This window comes from Pteropus medius, unplaced genomic scaffold, assembly GCF_902729225.1.
Source record: "Pteropus medius unplaced genomic scaffold, Ma_sr-lr_union100, whole genome shotgun sequence".
In the NCBI taxonomy this organism is placed as follows: domain Eukaryota; kingdom Metazoa; phylum Chordata; class Mammalia; order Chiroptera; family Pteropodidae; genus Pteropus; species Pteropus medius.
The window spans coordinates 43312231-43331384 of record NW_024344378.1 but is presented as its reverse complement, the minus strand read 5'-3'; the positions used below and the strand labels follow the sequence as shown (position 1 = coordinate 43331384).

General features: G+C 32.7%; 1 protein-coding gene across 3 annotated transcripts in view; it reads right to left on the bottom strand.

The window, feature by feature from the left end:
* TET1 (tet methylcytosine dioxygenase 1) overlaps positions 1–19154 on the bottom strand; it is a 106690-nt gene that overhangs the window by 11293 nt on the left and 76243 nt on the right. For 2 of the 3 annotated variants that reach the window (XM_039871962.1, XM_039871963.1), the window contains 5 exons: positions 10788–10999; positions 7069–7219; positions 6647–6733; positions 3112–3201; positions 1366–1503 (listed from right to left, as the gene is read on the bottom strand). In XM_039871962.1, coding sequence (XP_039727896.1) covers positions 1366–1503; positions 3112–3201; positions 6647–6733; positions 7069–7219; positions 10788–10999 — 678 coding nt within the window. The remainder of the gene's footprint in view (positions 1–1365; positions 1504–3111; positions 3202–6646; positions 6734–7068; positions 7220–10787; positions 11000–19154) is intronic. The other variant, XM_039871964.1, reaches the window with a different exon arrangement.

Sequence of the window (19154 nt, the reverse complement as noted above, 5' to 3'; positions counted from 1 at the left end):
TTTTCTCAATAACTATAGTTACATTTACTTGCAAGGCTTGAAATATTGAACTCTCTTGAGTACAATCTGTTAAATTTTTAAAAAATAATTATGTAAAAAATTTGAAACTTCCACCAGTAAATGTTTACTTCAATCAATTTATTTGTCCATAGGGAGGCTAAGAAGTGGGCAAAAACTAGACATGAGGAATATAATTAGAAAGACTGGGGAAACAGACAGGGTGGAAGAAGAGCTGGCAGTAGAATTTTAAGAGTGTGGGTTTCCGAAGATGAAGAAATCTAGGACTATACCGAGTTCTAGGTAAGAGCCTCATTGTATGAGTAATGAGAGCAGTGGAAGAATGAGCAAAGGATAACATATGAGAGAGAAGCACAAGAGAAAAGGAACCAAAATTTGGTTTGACTCTAAATCTAATCCAGGCTGATCACAGATACTCTGTTATGAGGCAATTCAGGTAAAATGATGAACCAAGCGATGATGATAAATCACTTTCTGACTAAGATTCATCTGGACAGGTTTATAGAATTTCAACATCTAGAAATAATACTGGTCTCAAAGACTATAGTCATAATCAGTGAAGAGGACTGATATGCAAAAACATTACTTCATCTCCTTAAGCTGTCACTGATAAGCTTCACTGACCAGTGATAATCAGATTGTGCACTTCAAATCACACCGTAAGAGCCTGTAGCTGTCTTTCATGTACAATTGACTGAAGAAACTGATGTAGTGCAAAAGAGAGGCAATCATTCTCTATTAATCTCTTTTACTAGATGAAAGGAAAATAATTACTTGAAGCAAACTCATTTTCCTTACAGAAGGACTATTGTATAATTTTCCCTAGGATCTTCTATCTAAGTATCTCTTGACTGACTTTACACTATAATCATGTGATTCTTTTTATGGCTGCGAATGTAGTATGGATACCTAAATGCAAATATTTCTGATAATTTTGGAATATTAATGTAATTTTATATTTCTGCTAAGAATTAATAAGCATAAAAATAATGATAAATTTGGCACAGTTCCCTTACAAAAACCCTTGAGGTACAGATGGCAAAAAGAAAGTAAACTGCTTAACTTCCTCTAGACCAGTTTGATAGCACAGAATTGTTTTTATTTCCACCTCCCAGCAAACATACCACAATTGAATATATAATTCAAGACTTGCAACAAAATACTATTTAAAGCTAGTTCTGTACCTTTTGGAAGTACTTCAATGATCACTTAAATTAATGCTGTCGATATATACACTATGTGAAATGGGCCCTAAAATATGATTTGTTACCACATTCGTATTTAAGGACCTCAGCCTAAGCATATAGCAATGGAGCTTTTAGAATCAAAAGACACCCCGGTACATACCACGGTGCTTCCATTGTTCATGTTGTGGATGTCCCTGTGGGGATGGGCACAGAAGTCTAGGCAAGCAGTGACCCCAGAGAAAGGACGACCTTCTTTGCTGCCAAGCCGACATTCTCGGGCAACATGTTCATATTCCACCTAAAAAAGATGTATGACACAGTTTAAGAGATAGGAAAAAACACTTTCAGCAAAGACTAAAAATCACTTTCTGACTAAGACTGAAGGCTGGGTGAGGACACTAGTATCTGCTGACGGTGGATACACAAGTAAAATAGCCTGAATCATTCCATTAGGAAGAAAGACTGATATAGTGCATTAATCATGCATGCAGAGTTTTCAATGTGTATAAAAAGTAGATATACATACATATTAATGAACCAGCACAAATTTATAAAATTTTTAAATGAAAAGCTGGAATTTATCAGAAAGCATGTTATTCATAATACAAATAAACTACAGATTTTAAAAGTATGGACTTCTGGTTATGTTTTAAAAAAATTTATATTTATACTTTGTCTGATATATGATTTGCAAATATTTTCTCTCATTCTGTGCTTGTCTTTTTTAAAAAAAATTTGCCCCCTCCAAGCTTTATTAAAATATTACTGACATATAACATATGTAAGTTTAAGGTATACGATGTGGTGATTAGATACATGTATGTATTGTAAAACGATTACCACAATAAGGTTAATAACTAAGAACTCAATCCTTTCACATAATTATGATCATTTTGGTGTTTATAGTGATAACATTTAAGATCTCGTAAAAACTTTTAAGTACATAATACTTGTTATTAATTCACACGTGCATTAGATGCTCAAATTTTATTTACCTTGGAGCTGGGAGTTTGTACCCCTAGACCACTTATTCCCCCGCCCTACCATTTATTTCCTCAATGATGTCCTTCGAAGCACAAAATTTAAATATTTTTTTGATTTAAAAATTTTGATGATCTATTTTTAAATTTCATTTTTAGATTATGTATTGCTATTGTATAAAAACCCAATGATTTCTGCATATTGATCTTGTATCCAGAAACCTTGCTGAACTCACGTGTTAGTTCTAATAGTGTGTGTGTATATGCCTCAATATTTTCTATGTACAGGATCATACCATTGGCAAGTAGAGAGAGTTTTATCTCTTCTTTTTTAGTCTGAATTTCTTTTAATTGCTCAATTGCCCTGACTAGAACTTCCAGTAAAATATTTAAAATGTTTAACAGAAGTGATGAAAGTAGACATTCTTATCTCGTTCTAGGTATTAGGCAAAAAGCTTTTAGTCTTTTATCATTAATTATGATGTTAGCTGTTGAGTTTTTCATAGATGTCCTTTATCAGACTGAAGCAATTCCCTTCTATTGTTAGTTTGTTGAGTGTTTTTATCATGAAAGAGAGTTGGATTACTCACTGCCTTTTCTGCATCTACAGAGGTATCAGGCGGTTTCTGTCCTTCGTTCTACTAATATGGTTTATTACATTAATTAATTTTCATGTGTTGAACCAATCATACATTCCTGCTTTTATAAGTTTTATTTCTAGAAATAAACATAATTCTGTCATTCTGGAGTTTTACTCTATTACCATAATAGCAAGACTTTAAAAAAAAACTAAGTAATTTTAAATCTGTCCAATAAAAATAAACATATAAAAAGTCCAAATTGGAAAAGTTTTTTTTTATTAAAACTTTTGCTTATGTAGAAATTTCAACTGTTTAAAGGGTACCATGCAAGGTCCTAAAACATACCTGGTTCTGGTAAGCAACTGGAGCATACTGCTTATAAACTGGAGCTAATTGTGTAGCCAAACTCTGTAAATTATCTTCAAGGTTTTTTTCCTATAGGAAAAGACAGTCCATAAAAGTTGTTTCTCAATGACATGTAAGATGAGTTTAAGATATGAAAATGAATCACAGATCATTGCTGACGTGTGCTTGATGCATAATTCATACTTACCCCGATAAATGAGCTACCATAGAAAATAACATGGTTTGTTTAAGTCTATACTATTAGTGATTGTTATGCTTTAATTTAGTCTTTTGAAATTAAAATTCTATGTTATAAGCTAATTTAAAAATTTAAATGGTGTTAGAGGTAAGTTGCAAAACTGCTCACATTGTTGAAAATGAGAACTACATTTTATATTTTTTCAGTGGTACGGGGCACTTGAAGTAAATCAAAACAAGGTTGTTGCTGGCAAGGGGAGATATCAAAGCAAAGAATGCTGACACAGTGCAACAACTTTAACAGATGGGAGGGTAATACACATAAGGCACATACCATATATCAGGTCCTGTGATAAGAGCTTCAAGTGGGCAACTGATTGTCTAAAACCAGTTTCCTTTTCTACACCATAATGGCTACAAATTGAAGAAGATTTGGTAGGACTGTGAGGGAAGATTAACACCATTACCAAGAATCTGAATTGCTATTGATAATAAAAACATATAAGACTTTTTCAAAGGAAAAGTGTCATGATGAGAGTCTCCACTAAAAATGTCACTAATGACAGTATGAGGTATGAAGCAGAGAAGGAGAGTTTGGAAACAATAGTTGAAAGATCACTGTGATACCTTTTCAGAGGTAATTATAATCCTAAATCAAGTCAAAAATTTGGTAAAAATGATCAGTCACTCTTAAGGAAGACAACTGAAGGGAAACTGAGAACAAGGATGAAGGAATGACTTAAGAAAGTTTGAAGCTTCTGCCTCATTTGAAACTTGGTGGAAACCAAGAATACAGAAAGAAGATTTTCATATGGATCAGTTCACCTCTGGTATGCACCAGATTATTATAAAAGCCAAATCCACACAGCAATGTAGACATAGGACGTTAATTCTTGAGTGGTTTTAACAAGCCTCATTCTTGGCAATTGTAAAGCATCAGTTATAACCCTTTTGGTTTCCTTCTGATTTATGTTGATGCTTTCATTAAAAAAGAAATTCATGTATATAAGGTCTATATCTGGATTACTTTGTTCCATTCATCTGTCTACTTAACTATTACTGAATGTAGCTTAATAAATATAGTCAGGAAAGTTAGCATCCTAGATTAAAAATACTTCCTGGCTATATTACTTATTTCATTTATTTAGGGAAAACTTTAGAATTGTGATTTAAATACAGATTTTGATTGTTTTCTAACATTTGAAATATTGGGTGGAGTGCATTAATTGTGTTTTACTGCTAGTAGAATTTTATGAACCATCCAGTGTCATAGTCAGACTAATTTGACATCTTATGAAATACCTCCTTTATTGGGTGGAAATGTTAAAAAAAAGTAGGCAAATAGAAACAAATCAGATAAAGTCTGTTACTACTGGTATCATTTTATAAATGTAAGACTCATTCAAATTGTAAAAATCCTGACTTTCTAATTGTTTCATTAGAATAAATATGTATGTCAGATACAAGATTTCTTCTTTTCAGATCTTTCTTTACCTGTTGGGGCTCAAGCCAATATCTCTCTACTTTTCTCACCCTTTATCTGATCTCTAGGACCATCAAATCCACATCCATGGCTACAATTAACCACCTGGACCACAGATCACCCCTTTGAGTTTCGGATTCTTATTATTATTGACCTGACAGCCTTACTTGGAATTCCCTTAGGGGATCTCCAACCCATTGTGTCCGAAATAAATTCATAATCTGTCCTCTACAAACCGGATACTATTTTGGTATAACCTTTGTCAAGAAATAGCACAACCAACTAAAAATCTTTCAAGAGAAACCACTGATCACCATTTCCTCTGTCACCACCATCATCCAAGCCACTATTAGCCCATCTTTGGACTTTTCTCATAGCTAGCTAATTTTGCTAAACCCACTCTCATCCAACTCTAATTCATTATTCAAAGAGCAGCCAGAGAGAGTTCTTTAAAAGACAAGTGTAATTAATTATATCACTCTCCTCCTTAAAACCCTTCAGTAATCTTCCAAAACCTTGACATAGCTTACAAGGACGCTGTATGGACCTCACTCTCCCTTGCCTGCTGAGCTTCATTCTGGCCTTCTGTCAGTTCCTGGAATGAGCAATGCTTCTTCCTGTATTATAAGCACTATATAAATGTTACTCGTTATCAATAATAACCATAAGCAAAAACTGATCTCGCATTTATTAATAACAGTATTATTATTATAGAATAAAAATATATGAGTCATGTCAATATTACTAATATATTTATATATTAACAGACAGTTTCAACATACTATAATGTTTAGAAAGACAGCTAGTTAATTTTAAGGGAGAGCTGACATCACATTACCAAGTGTTCTGATCTTTCAACATGGTATTTTTTCATTTTCAGGTATTTTATATCTTTCTTATTAAATTTTGATAGTTTTCTCCCTAAAATCTAACATACTTCTTGTTAGACTTCTATGGTACTTTAAATGCAACTGATAGTTCTCTCTCTCTCCTATCCTCTCTCTCTCATTTTTTCCTTGTTTTATTGCAGTAGATGGGAACTCTAGAAAATGCTAAATAACTTTAATTACCTCTTTACAGTGATCTTTATTTAATTCTGAGCTTTTTTGAAAAATGTTATATTCATTTTATTACAGATATAGTTGGATTAATTCCTGCTGTTTTGTTTTCTGTTTTCTATTTATCCTATATCCTAAGATTCTGTAAACTCCTTTTGCTGATTTATAAATGGATGGTTTTCTTATTAAAGATTATTTTCCCACAACTAGTTCAAAGCTATAAATTCTATTTCCATTCATCTAAAAATTTTTAAACATGCACTTTTCCAAATGTTTTCCTGATATCTAGAACAGTGTTTTCCAAGCTGTGGGCCATGAAATCAGTTTAGAAGGTCACAATTAGCATTCAAAATATGTAATTTTATAAAAATTATACTGCATCATAGTGATACTTAGCAACAAGTGTATTATACATTAACTTAATTTTTAAAATATTTTCTTTGTTACATATAATAAGGCCAAATCTTCTTTTCTGATGATTTTGTTTTACTTACTTGTATATATCTGTACAGTGGTTTGTGATATAAAATGTTTTTTACTTTTGGTCACAGCTCAAAGTTTGAAAAACACTGATCTTAGAGTTAACCAGTATCTAAATACTCCCCACTCCAAACAAAGCATAAAACATTAACACATTTAGTTCTTATAGGTGCCCCACCCTGCCTCCCACTGCCTACCCACCCCTGAGTTGTTAAGAGTATGGAATTATACTTAAAGGTTATTATTTTTAATTTAAAAATGTAAGTACTCAACTTATTTAAACTTAACAGTAAGGTTGACTAATTTCTTTGCTCACCATGGCCTCGTGTCCCGGACAGATTGCTTCCGGTTTCATATATCTTCTTTCTGGATTACGTCCTTTAGTAATTCTTTCATAGTAGCTCTGTGGGTAGTAAACTTTCTGAGTCTTTGAAATGTTGGCAAATGGCTTTATTTATTTTTCCTACTTTGGTTGGGTATAAAATTCTAAGTTCTTTTAACAATGATTCTTTCTGGGGTTAGGGGAGAAGGAGGAGGGAGCCAGAGACAATTGGAATTTGGGTTGCTAGTTGAAGACGTTACCTAATTTGGTTAGAATTTTAAACTATTTACATATATATACATATTTACTCTTTTGTCACTACTTTTTAATATTTAATTTTTTTACTATTTAAAAACACTTTAAAGGAATGTACTTATATAACCATTGTTGAATTCAAAAGTAAAAAGGACACTTACATGTAAGGGAGAGCTTGGATCAATTCTAAATCTTCTAGGGCTTGGGCTTCTACCAAATTTGCAGCCATTGAAATACATACTCCATGAACAGCCAAAAGAGAATGAAGCTCCGCAAGTCTCTGGATCAATTCCTTGACATGTACAGGTACGACTGTAAGATGGTAATTGCAAGGGAATCAAGTGATAAAACAGGACAATACTTCAGACAGAACATTTCAGGTTCATATAACTTTAAAAGTATGGATGGCTAATGAACCGATTTGAACACATCTCTTTTATTACTTATTTTATCTAAATGCAGTTATGTTAACATAAACTAACTGTACGTAAATTTTTAACTAAAAATTTAGTTATAGGTCAAGATTGTAAATCCAAATAAATAATAATAAACTATATAGATCTAAAATATCTATAATCTCTTTGGATTTGGAGATATTTCAGGAGGGGAAATAAAGGGCCTGGATTTTACATCCTACATCTGTTCCCTAGCAGAAATGAAGACTAGAGCATCTTATGACTTCTTTGGACTTTATTTCCTCCATCTGTAGAATGACATTGATATAATCCTCTAAAGATTGATAAAGTATAATATATATATACTCTGTGAAATCACTCTGTCAATTTTAAAGGAAGACTTTACGAATGTCACAAGAGAAAAATTGAGCAGAAAAGCCTGTTTCAGTAACTTGGTAACTTTATCATTTAGGGGCATTCTGAAGCCCTAAAATGGACTCTATAGTAAGGATGTCGATGATACAAAGATATGAAACCAAGCAAATAACATATACTCTGTGGTTCCTATTCGCATAATGCTTGAAACTTCTAATAGTACGTATGTAGCATTTATGTAATGATTTAAAAATACAAACAATATGGAAACTAGACTTTTAGTGGTAAGCACTAAACAGAGTATACAGATATCAAATTATAATGTAAACCTGAAGTTTATGTTATTAGATAATGTTACCTCAATAAAATAACAAAATAAAAAAAAAATTTTTAAAAATGGAAAGAAATTAGAAATTTAGAAATATGGAAATTTAAAGATCAAAACTTAATATTTTCAATTGTGAAAGTCAGAAAAAAGCTAGACATGTAAGATAACATCAAATATAAAAAGAATACAAAAAAGATCATTCAAGATACTATGAAGAAAATAAAAAAAGAAATAGTTCTAGTATTCTAACTTTCTTTAAATCTTACAAAATGGAAAATACATTTTAAAGGGGAAAAATATTATAATAACTTGATAAGGAAGAAAACTGGCATGCAAATGAGACCAAAGAAGTTAACTTGAAATTGCAAAGGAAATTAAAGTTGCCAAGTAAATAAAAAAAATAAGTAACTTATTTATGTCATTGAAATAATACATGAGAAGGAGAGAAAAATGTAGTTTGACAATTGAAGTTATTTAAAAATTAAACACAGGAAACGTGAAAGATTATGAGATCTCAAAGAGCTTCCTCAGGATATCTTAAATAGTCAACGTCACCGCTATTGTGACAGATTGACTTAAAATAGGTCCTAATATTATGGACTGAGTGTAGTATTACTGCTAATAATTCTTAAACTGAATTGAATCAGGAAGAAACAATTGAACAAACCAAAATGGAGCAACAGTCTATAAAATCAGCTCATTCCCTTTCAAAATGTCAATGCCATGAAATTCGAAGGACTGAGATAAAAGGATCAAGAGACTAAGAGACAACTCAAATGCGAATAATCCTGGGTAGGGGAAAATTACTATAAAGAATATTATTGGGAAATAGATGATATTTGAATATGAACTATAGATTAGATAATAGCATTTTTTTTATAATTGTATTTTTATTGAAGTTAAATTTACTGATTTTGATCACTATACTGGGGTTATGTAAGAGAATGTCTTCATTCTTAGAAAATACCCTATAAAGTATTATTTAGGGAAAAAAGAAAGACATAAAGTACGCAACTAGATCACAAGTAATCCAGAAGAAAAAAAATCGATAATAGGAATCTAGGTAAGGGGTATATAAAAGTTCACTGAAGTATTCTTATGTCTTTTCAGTGAACAGAAACAAAAAAAATGCTAGATCTACATTGGGTAAAACAGAATAAAACTTACGTTATTGGATTCTTGGGAAGATTAAATAAGACAATATATGTGTAACCTTTAAAGCAGTGTCTTCAAAGAGGTATTATTATTCTGCATCCACATAACAAAATAATTAGCAGACATTAAAAATGATGTGCACATATTTGTTGGCATTTGCAAGATAAGAAAAATATAATGAAATGATGATATAAGCATAAAGGAATATTCTAATCTTGTGTGGGGATTAGAGAAGGGATGATACATATTTTTGTTACACTTTGAATAATGACATTTCTTTTTAAAAAAGAGAGACCTGTATGAGGAAAACTACATAAAGCACTCTTGAAGGACACACAAGGAATCTTGAACAATGGGAAAAAAATGTTATGGGATAAGAAGTTTCAATATAAAGATGTTAGTTTATTATAAATTAATTTAATGCAATCCCACGAAAAATATCATTAGATTTATGTTAAAACTGCACAATTGATTATGAAGTTTATATGGAAGCACAAAGAAAAAAAAAATAACAAAGATAGCCTTGAAAAAGAACAAGAATGGCAAACATTAAAATATATTACAAAGCCACTGTAATTTAAAAAATGTGGTACTAAGTACCTAAAAAGACAGGACGATGACACAGAATACAAATACGAGAGGATTCCATTACATATGTAATTTTTGTATACGGCTAAGTAGCATTCAAATCAAGAAAAAAAAGTGATATTTAGAAAGTAGTGTTGGGATAAATGAAAAAAAGGATAGAAATGAATCTCCTCTTCCTAATACTGACCAGCATAAATTTTAAATACATCAGCTATTTATGTTTTTAAATATTTGTGATTTCAACAAGTACGAAAAGAAAACATATGTGAATTATTCTATAACTTATGTGAGAAAAAATGTCCTTAAATACCACTCAAAACTGAGACACAAATCAGGGAAAAGATAGATTTAAAAAAGGAAACTTTTGCAAAAAGATGACAAAGCCAAAGTAAAAAGACATATCAAACTGGCAAAAGCATTTAGAAATTATATCACAAAAGGTTTATAGCCTCGACATGTAAAAGTAAATATCTCTGAAGTGAACAATCCTTTAGAAATGTGGCCTGGAATAATTAACAGATGGTTGACCAAAAAACACAGAAAAAGAATGGCAAATCGCTCTTAACCATATGAAAAAATACTCACATTCATAATATGAAAAATTCAAATTAAAAGTAAACTGATGCCATTGATCACCTATTAAATGAGCAAAAATTCAAGTTTGACAATATACTCATAGGCAAAACTGTATAAAAGAGATATTCTCTTACATTGCTAGAGGAAATGCAAAATGATACAATTCCCTGTGGAGGAGTTTTTTCTTTACTGAAAAATCCCCCTGCTTCCAACTTTTGGGGTAAAGGGGATCAAGTATCAAAGAAAGAAGCAATAAATGAATATTTTAATGGAGGATATCTTAAAATGGTCTTAACTCTCTATGAAATCAAGTCTCTCTTTAAAGAAATGTTCATTTTGTTGTTGTTGTTGCAGAATATCTAAAATCCTGTTCTCCCATATATATAGTTGGTAGTTAATTAACAATTTAACATTACATAATACAGGTCTGAATGTAAAAACAGTACAAAACAGATTTGATTACTTTTCATTGAGAGTGCATCTTCGGTCTGTGGGATGACCATTGTATGACTTTAGATTTTCGGTAAGCTCCGTGTACAACTTGTCTGCCATCGGAAGAGGAATGCCGTCCCATACCATGATGAGCACCACCATCACGGCTGTTGGACAGTGGTGGCCTGTACGCTGCCGAACCAAACAAAGAACTTTCTCTTCATCACTGCTTCTTCTTAAAACCTGCAAAAGCAGAATGCATTCATTTCTGGAAAACAAAGAATCTAAAGTTGAATACAATGCATATTGCTTTTAAAGCTCTGTATTACTGCATCTATTTTTTAAATTACTACTTCTCAAAGGGTTGAGAAGCTTATAGGACTTTCAGTTGTCAAACTAGCTTCCTCCACACAACTCATCACGGAGTATCCCGTCACTTGACTAACAAGTAACAGGCAGAACAGAAATCTGTGCTACGTGGTTATTATTTGTAAAAGTAAACCAAAGCAATCTGTGTTTATTTCACTGTTGATACAGTATTATAAAAGAGACAACAGAGGATCCTGTGGAAACGTGCCTAACTATCTGCTCTGCTCTTCTACAAATGTCACAATGGGACAAATCTAACTAGATGAAAAATTTCAAGGACTGCCAATATTAAAAATAAACTTGAGCAATGAAATCTAGCATCTGAGGAAAGTTATGGATCTTTTCCTTGAGTGAACAGTTTAATAGAATAATTAATATATAAAGCAATGTTCCTGCGATTCTTGTAATTTTTTCCACACCATCATCAGGATTTATCATACCCATTTTATAATAAGATTAAAGTGGTCCAGCTGACATGGTGAATGCAAAACACAATTAATTTTGAATATTTATCCACTTAACTTGCACCACATCATACCCATGCTAAAAGATTTCAAAAGTATTTAAAATATTGCCCACTGGCTCTAGTGTTAATAAAAAGCATAAAAATATTGACACAACATGAAATCATCCAACTGTTTAAAACTCCCTCTATGTTACAAATTTACAGAGCAGAGACTGACCACATTAATCAGTACATAATCAATAACTGATAAAACTGCCCACCCCGTGACCAAAATGGAGCAACCAATAGCATAATATTCTATTTTTTGTTGCTAAATTACATAAACTTGAGATGAAACTTCTTAAGATGTTAGTTACCCAATATCACTTTCTTCTGTCACTCCAGATGGTTAACAATCATTGCTACCAAGGCATCCCTTGAGTAGAGTTGGTTTTAGGACCTTCCCCCTAAACACAATTATTTATATTAAAATTTTTTCTATATTTATATGTCCTTTTACAGCCAAATAAGAATACATTTGCTTTTGAATTAGCTTAAATACAAAATGATATATACTGTATCAAAAAAAATTATACCAGATAATTTTCAAGTTGTCAAACCAACAACAAAGTTATCTTGATCCATTCTTCATATGGAAAATGCTAAAATGCTATTTATTCATAGTATTTGTGCTTTTTCCAGATTTTTTCAAATTTCCTTCAATGAACAACAGAACATTAAGCATCATGAGTCCCTAAATTCAGATCTAGGTTCAACAAATTGCTTAAACATTGCTATGATATGGATATTCATGCCTACTTAAAATTCATACATTAAATCCTAAATTCCGATGTGATGGTATTAGGCGGTGGGATCTTAGGAAGGTGATTAGGTCATAGGCGGGAAGCTCTCATGAGTGGGATTAGTATACTTAAAAAAGAAACCCCACAAAGCTCCCTAGCTGCTTCAACCATGTGAAGACACAAAGAGAAGAGAGCCCTTACCCAAATAACCAGGCTGGCACCTTGACCTCAGACTTCCAAACACAAACTGTGAGAAATAAATTTCTGTTTTTTAAAAACACCCAGTCTGGTGTTTTTCACAGCAGTCTTAACCAATTAAGACAAGTTATTAAACCTATGTTAAGACCTCTGAAAACTGTAACTACATTATTGAGAGCTTGTTTGGAGGTTCTAGCAGGGGAGCACCGCTACACTTATACCCTTGACGGAAGAACGGTCCTCTCCTCTATCGGATAAGGTCGTCCTCTTCCACGGAGTTCGCTGCTTGGGAAGGGATGCACATGGAGCGATGAGGAAGGGGACACCAGCCTAGCCAGCCAGATTGGCTGAATCAACCCTGGTGATCAATGGGGTGACAGATGTCGCAGCCAGATCGCCCTCACATCCTATAACTACATTATTGAAAGAAATTAAAGAAGACCTAAATAAATGGAGAGATACCATGTTCATGGAATAGTCATTATGGTAATGATGTCAATTTCCCTCAAACTAATTTCTAGATTTGATGCAATCCTAATCAAGTCCTATCCAAAGTTTGTTTTGGGTAAAAACAAACTTGTTTATGTGAAAATGTGAAGAACCAAAAAGAGCCAAGAAAAGGAACAAAGACAGAGAAAGTGATTAACCAGATATTAAGCTCTATTGTAAAGCTATAGAAATTAATATAGTTTAGTACTGGAGCAATGACAGATAAAGAGATTAATGGACTAGGATGGAGAGCTCAGGAGGTCCATATGAATATGGTCACCTGACTTATGATAAAGTTGACACTGCAGTACAATGCAAAAAGTAGCTCTTTCAATAAATGGTACTGTGTAAATATTCATACGGAAAAAAATGAATCCTAACCCCTACTTCACACAAATAACTTAAGTTACATTGTAGATCTAAAAATGAAAAATAAGGGTCAGGCCTGGTTAGTACTTGGATGGGAGACCACCTAGGGAGACCAGGTGTTATTGGCATAAATAAATAAACAAACAAAACAAATAAATAAAAATAAAAATGAAAAATAAAACTAAGATTTTAAAGAAAACATCTCCGTGATATTGGAGCAGGTAAAACATTTAAAATAGATTTCAGCAAAAGATTAAGGCAAGTAGTACAATGGGAGAAATATTTGTAATACATGTAATTGACAAAATATTCTTACCCAAAATACATTAAGAATTTCTCCAAATGTGTAATAAGAACACAATAGAATAGGCTCAACACAAGAGAATATACAAACAGATGAGGAGCATATGAAAATACGCTCAATATTATTAGTCATCTAGCAAAGTAAAACAATTTAAAAGCACTGCATATGTTGCTGGGGTTATGAAATGAAGCAACTGCTATGGAAAACAGTGTGGGAGTTGCTCAAAAAATTAAAATTAGAACTATTATGTGATCCAGCAATTCCACTTCTGAGTATATTTCCAAAAGAATTGAAAACAAGGTCTTAAAACAGATATTTGCATATCCATATTGATATTATCACTATTCACAATAGCTAAAAGGTGGAAGCAACCCAAATGTCTTTTGATAGATGAATAGATAAACAAAATTGGTATATACACACAATGAAATATTATTCAGACTTAAAAAGGAAGGAAATCCTGTCACATGTTACAACATGAATGAAGCTTGAGGATATAATGCTTAGTGAAATAAGCCAGTCACACACACACACACACACACACACACACACACACACACACACACACACACACACTGTATGATTCTACTTATGTGAATTATCTAAAGTAGTCAAATTCATAGAAACAGAAAGTGGAATGGTGGTTACCAGGGGCTAGGGTGATGGGAAAACGAGAAGTTATTTAATGGGTATAGACGCTCAGATTTGCAAGAAAAAAGTTCTGGAGATCTGTTTCACAACAATGCGAACGTATATAAAACTACTAAACTATACACTTTCTGATTAAATCTGTTTAATAATCTATTGTATTGCTATTGCTCTTAATATTTCTGCATTTCTGTCCTATGTTTAAATCCTGCATTCTGCTATTTTCACTCTATCCTTAAAATTATTTGAACATAAGAGTTCTGGGTAGATATTAGTGTGATGTTTAATCTTTTTTCCTACCTACTAATTTCTAGAGAAATAAACAACAAAAGCAAATATGGAGGGAAAATACTGCTGCAACCAATTCGGAAAGAAAAATGAACACTTTGTTCTTTTGAAAAGTAGCTTATAATTAAAGTACAATGTTTCAGAGGAGCCTAGGTTGAGCCCCAATTTGAATAGTAGCAGTAAATCTGAAGCCGTCTTTATTTGTTTGTTTGTTTTTGAAAAGTCTTTTATTCTATGTCAAAGAGAACTTGCCAAATTCATGAGTAATAACTGTTCTATGGTAATGGAATAAAATAATTGGATGATGAGTTCTAATGAACCCTAAAATTACACACACACACACCAAAAATACACCAAAAGTAGAGCCCAAGAACCCATCAGCATTAGCAAATGACACCTCCATTTGTCAAAATTGATCCAACTGAGAAAGAAAAACATAAATGACTATCCTGTTTACTGAATGACAAATCTTTAAGTTATTTAGGTATTTCATGACAATTTATTTCATTGCAAAGTTTGAATTTAAAAATGTGATAAATGACAAATAAATGTAAATAAGTGATCCCAACTGGATTCTGAATCAGGACAAAAATTTGTTTTCTTTTTCCATAAAGGATATTATTGTATATAAAACCTAAAGGTTAGATAATAATATTGTATTGGCATTGATAATTGTCCTGAGGTTATGTAAAACAATGTCCTTGTTTTTATGAAAAAAACCACACCCACGTATTTAGGCGTACAGAGAAGGTATCATGATTACAAATTACTATTAGAGTATTCAGGAAAAATAGAGAAGGAGGAAGGGCAAAGGAGAAAGAAGGAAGAAGAGAGAAATTTCAAGCAAAGCAAATGTGGTAAAAAGTCACATTTGGAAAATGTCAGTGTAGAGTGTAAGGAATTCTTGTAGTATTCTTGCAACTTTTGAGTTGTCTGAAATTATTTCAATAATAAGTTAAAAAATATTTCCATGGTGCTAGCCAAAGTTTTGGGACATTGCATATTTTATTCTCAATACCAGCTTGGGACTCAAGTGTTCATGGCCCTTGGTAATGGAAGACAAGCAAGCTCCAGAGGGTCACTGGATCACTGGGGTCATAGCTCAAGGGACAAGCTACAGGCAGATCTCCAGAAAGAAAGTACCAACTCCAGCAATTTAAAAAACAGTCTTCTATCAGAAATAATGTAAGAAGAGTAAAGGGTAAGTCTTTGCATAACCTGAGGATGAACAATCGGGAAATTTTTTATAAAGGAAAAAATTCTTTCAGTTAAATTCAATTAGTGGGACAATGAATATTAACTGCATGTTAAAGGTTAGACAACATCCTAAATAAATTAATGTAAACTAATAAGTATGTGAACTTAGATAAAGCAATTAGTAGCCAAGTCCAAAATACTATCAAGGGTAGGAAGATGTCACTTTGTCTAATTATGATATGTTGCAAATTGTTTGTAATCACCTGGGAAGCTGATTAAGTAATACTGTAAATGAAATGATACAAATTCAAAAGTAAATGTACAAAAAAAATAATAAATGTACAGCATCATTTGTGCTAATGGGGAAAATATTAGCAATGCATTTTTCTATTATTATATTGTTGGGGGGAATATATAGTAGTCCCCCCCATCCACAGTTTCAGTTACCTATGGTTAACCACAGTCTAACAATATTAAATGGAAAATCTCAGAAACAAACAATTCATAAGTTTTAAATTGCACACCATTCTGAGAAGCATGATGAAATCTCACACTCTCTTGCTTCATTTCATCCAGACTTTGAATAATCCCTTTGCCCCCCTTGTACATGCTGTATACGCTCCTGGCCCATTAGTCACTTAGTAGCTATCTCAGTTATCAGATCAATTTTGTTGGTATTGCAATGCTTGTGTTCAGGTAACTCTTATTTTACTTAATAATGACTCCAAAGAGCAAAAGTAGTGACCCTGGCAATTTGGATTTGCGAAAGAGAAGCCATAAAGTGCTTCCCTTAAGTGAAATGGTACAAATGTAGGAAAAACCATAGAATATATAGCATTTGGTACTGTCCGTAGGTTCACATGTCCAACAGGGAGGTCTTGGATGATATCCACCTTAGATAAGGGGGACTACTATATAAGACATTTGTAAGGAGTTTGTATGAATAAGGGTGCAAAGTAGGGCCAGACTCTGTATAGAGAGTGAGAAGGCTTCGTGGAAGAGACCCTTCTTAAAGGATTAAAAAGAGTTCGCCACCAGAGAAAAGATAGTATAAAGGCAATTCTAAGATTTTTCAAAACAAGCCCCACAAGGGAAGAATGTTATTTAAGGGATAATTCTGCCAATTATATCAACACCAGATGGCTTCTGTGATTATAAAACTCCCTTTATTAAATTATTATATATAGTTGGTTCTATTTCTGGGATCTCTGACATAAAGGTAATGATCGTTCTGTTTTTAAGATATAGCTCAAGGGTCAACACCACTTCAAAGCTCTTCCTGGAACCTCAGCTCTAAATGTTGTTCTTGGTTTCCTCCCTGCTCCTGCTATATGCCATTCTCAAGCTGGCACGTTGTCGGGTATAGTAACTATGGTGCACTGGTGGCTACTGAAGGTGTGACCATGAATAAGCTCACCTAAGAAGGCATATTTGTAGGCAGGCTGACTCAAGCCTTAAGGAGAGAGAGAGGAAAGCTGTGTTACTGAAGCCAAGCAAAAAATGAGCTTCCCAGAAGGGAGAGTGTATGCCAATAGTTTGAACTAATGAAGAGAGGTTATGAGCATCTAGAATTTTCTTTAGCAGTTAAGGTGTTGGTGACCGTTGGGATAGAAGGGGTGGAGATAAATGATAGATCGGTCTGATGATCACTAGGAAAAGATTTCCTAAATTTCTATGACAGCGTCCCCCCCTTAATCTGGGTTACAAATTATTTTGCTTCAACAGCCTATTTATGAACATCTCTGAAGAGTATATTCTAAACTATTTCTGATATCCTGGTCTGGAAGAGACAACCTACTTAATTTCCCACTGGGAACTCTTAAGGCAGGTTTAGACCAGGATCAAAAGTGATAACCTGGGATATTCTAATGAAACTCTGGCAGTCTAGTGGGATTTAGGGCCATTCATTACTAAGCATATAAAAACTAGTGGAAAAAGAAGAGAAGACTGTTCTGAGAAACAAGGTTACTGTTGCAATTTTTAAAAGGCAACAGTAGGTTAACAGTATTTTTATATTCTTCCCGCACAGAAGGAAGAAATTCAAAGACCAAGAGAGGTTTCTATGATAGCAGGCAAATATGGCTTCTAGTCATAGTATATTTACATAGGCAACAGAAAAACAAATTATTTAAACAGCTTTCTAATTCTCCCACTTCCAAAACTATTCAATGAACAGTATTCCAGCATTTAATTATTTTTCCACTATAATCACTAATTTCCCTTACGGGTATATAGACTTTATAATTGTTCTTCTGTAAACACAGCATTTTGTTTGATGGATTAGAATTATTACTTTGGTGTTTATTGGTACCTGTAGATATTTGAACCACAGAACGGCTATCAAGCTATTGCTTTTGATTACTAGGATTAAATGTGAATTTAGATTTAACAGACAATGTCATAAAAAAACTAGAAGTGTTATCAAAACTGGAAGATAATTTTTAAAACAGATAATAGTCTTTCTAGAAAATTCAAGAGAATCAAAGAAAAATCTACTAGATTTTTAAAGAGTAAAATAAGTAGCTCCTTATAAGTATTGAAGACTCAACAGCTTTAACATATACCAGCAATAACCAAATAGAAGTTTAGTTTAAAGCCTGAGTTAAACATAACAGTAAGGATTATCTTCAGGAAAATGCATGTAAAATACTCTCAATAAAGCTATTTTTAAAAAAGAAAGATGTAAAAGTCATAATAAAACCATAAAAAATATAAATAGAAGGTTATTTTAAAAAATAAAAAGCACAATTGGGGGAACATAATAGTGTTCCTAGATGAAAGGCTACACATTAAAAGACACTGATACTAGCCACCAATCTATCCCTCATTCTATATATTCGCCTTGTCTCTGAGGTTCAGATGGAAGAGTAGGAAATGAACATCGAGTCGAGAAAAATAATTTTTAAACAAATGAGAGAGAATTGTCCTTTTAAATTTAAAACTTTTCTTTAAAGCTATAGCAAAAAATGTAGTACCAGCCCAGCAATGGTCTAGTCTAATGGGTCAATGAACAGTGTCAACAAAAAGGGACATGTAAAAAAAAATGAAATGGAATTTTAAAACAACAAAAACAAAAAAATTCAAATTAATAACTAGATTTATACATAAAACTATAAAAACATGAGGAGACACTATTTTTACAATATTAGGGTGGGAAGGCCTTCTTTAGCAAGATGGAAAATTTCTGAAAACATGTAGGAAGTGACATAGACTTGACCTAAAAAGAATTTCAAGCTTCTGAACAGAGACAGCAAACAGCCAAGCACTAAGGCTAAAAGTATTAGACAA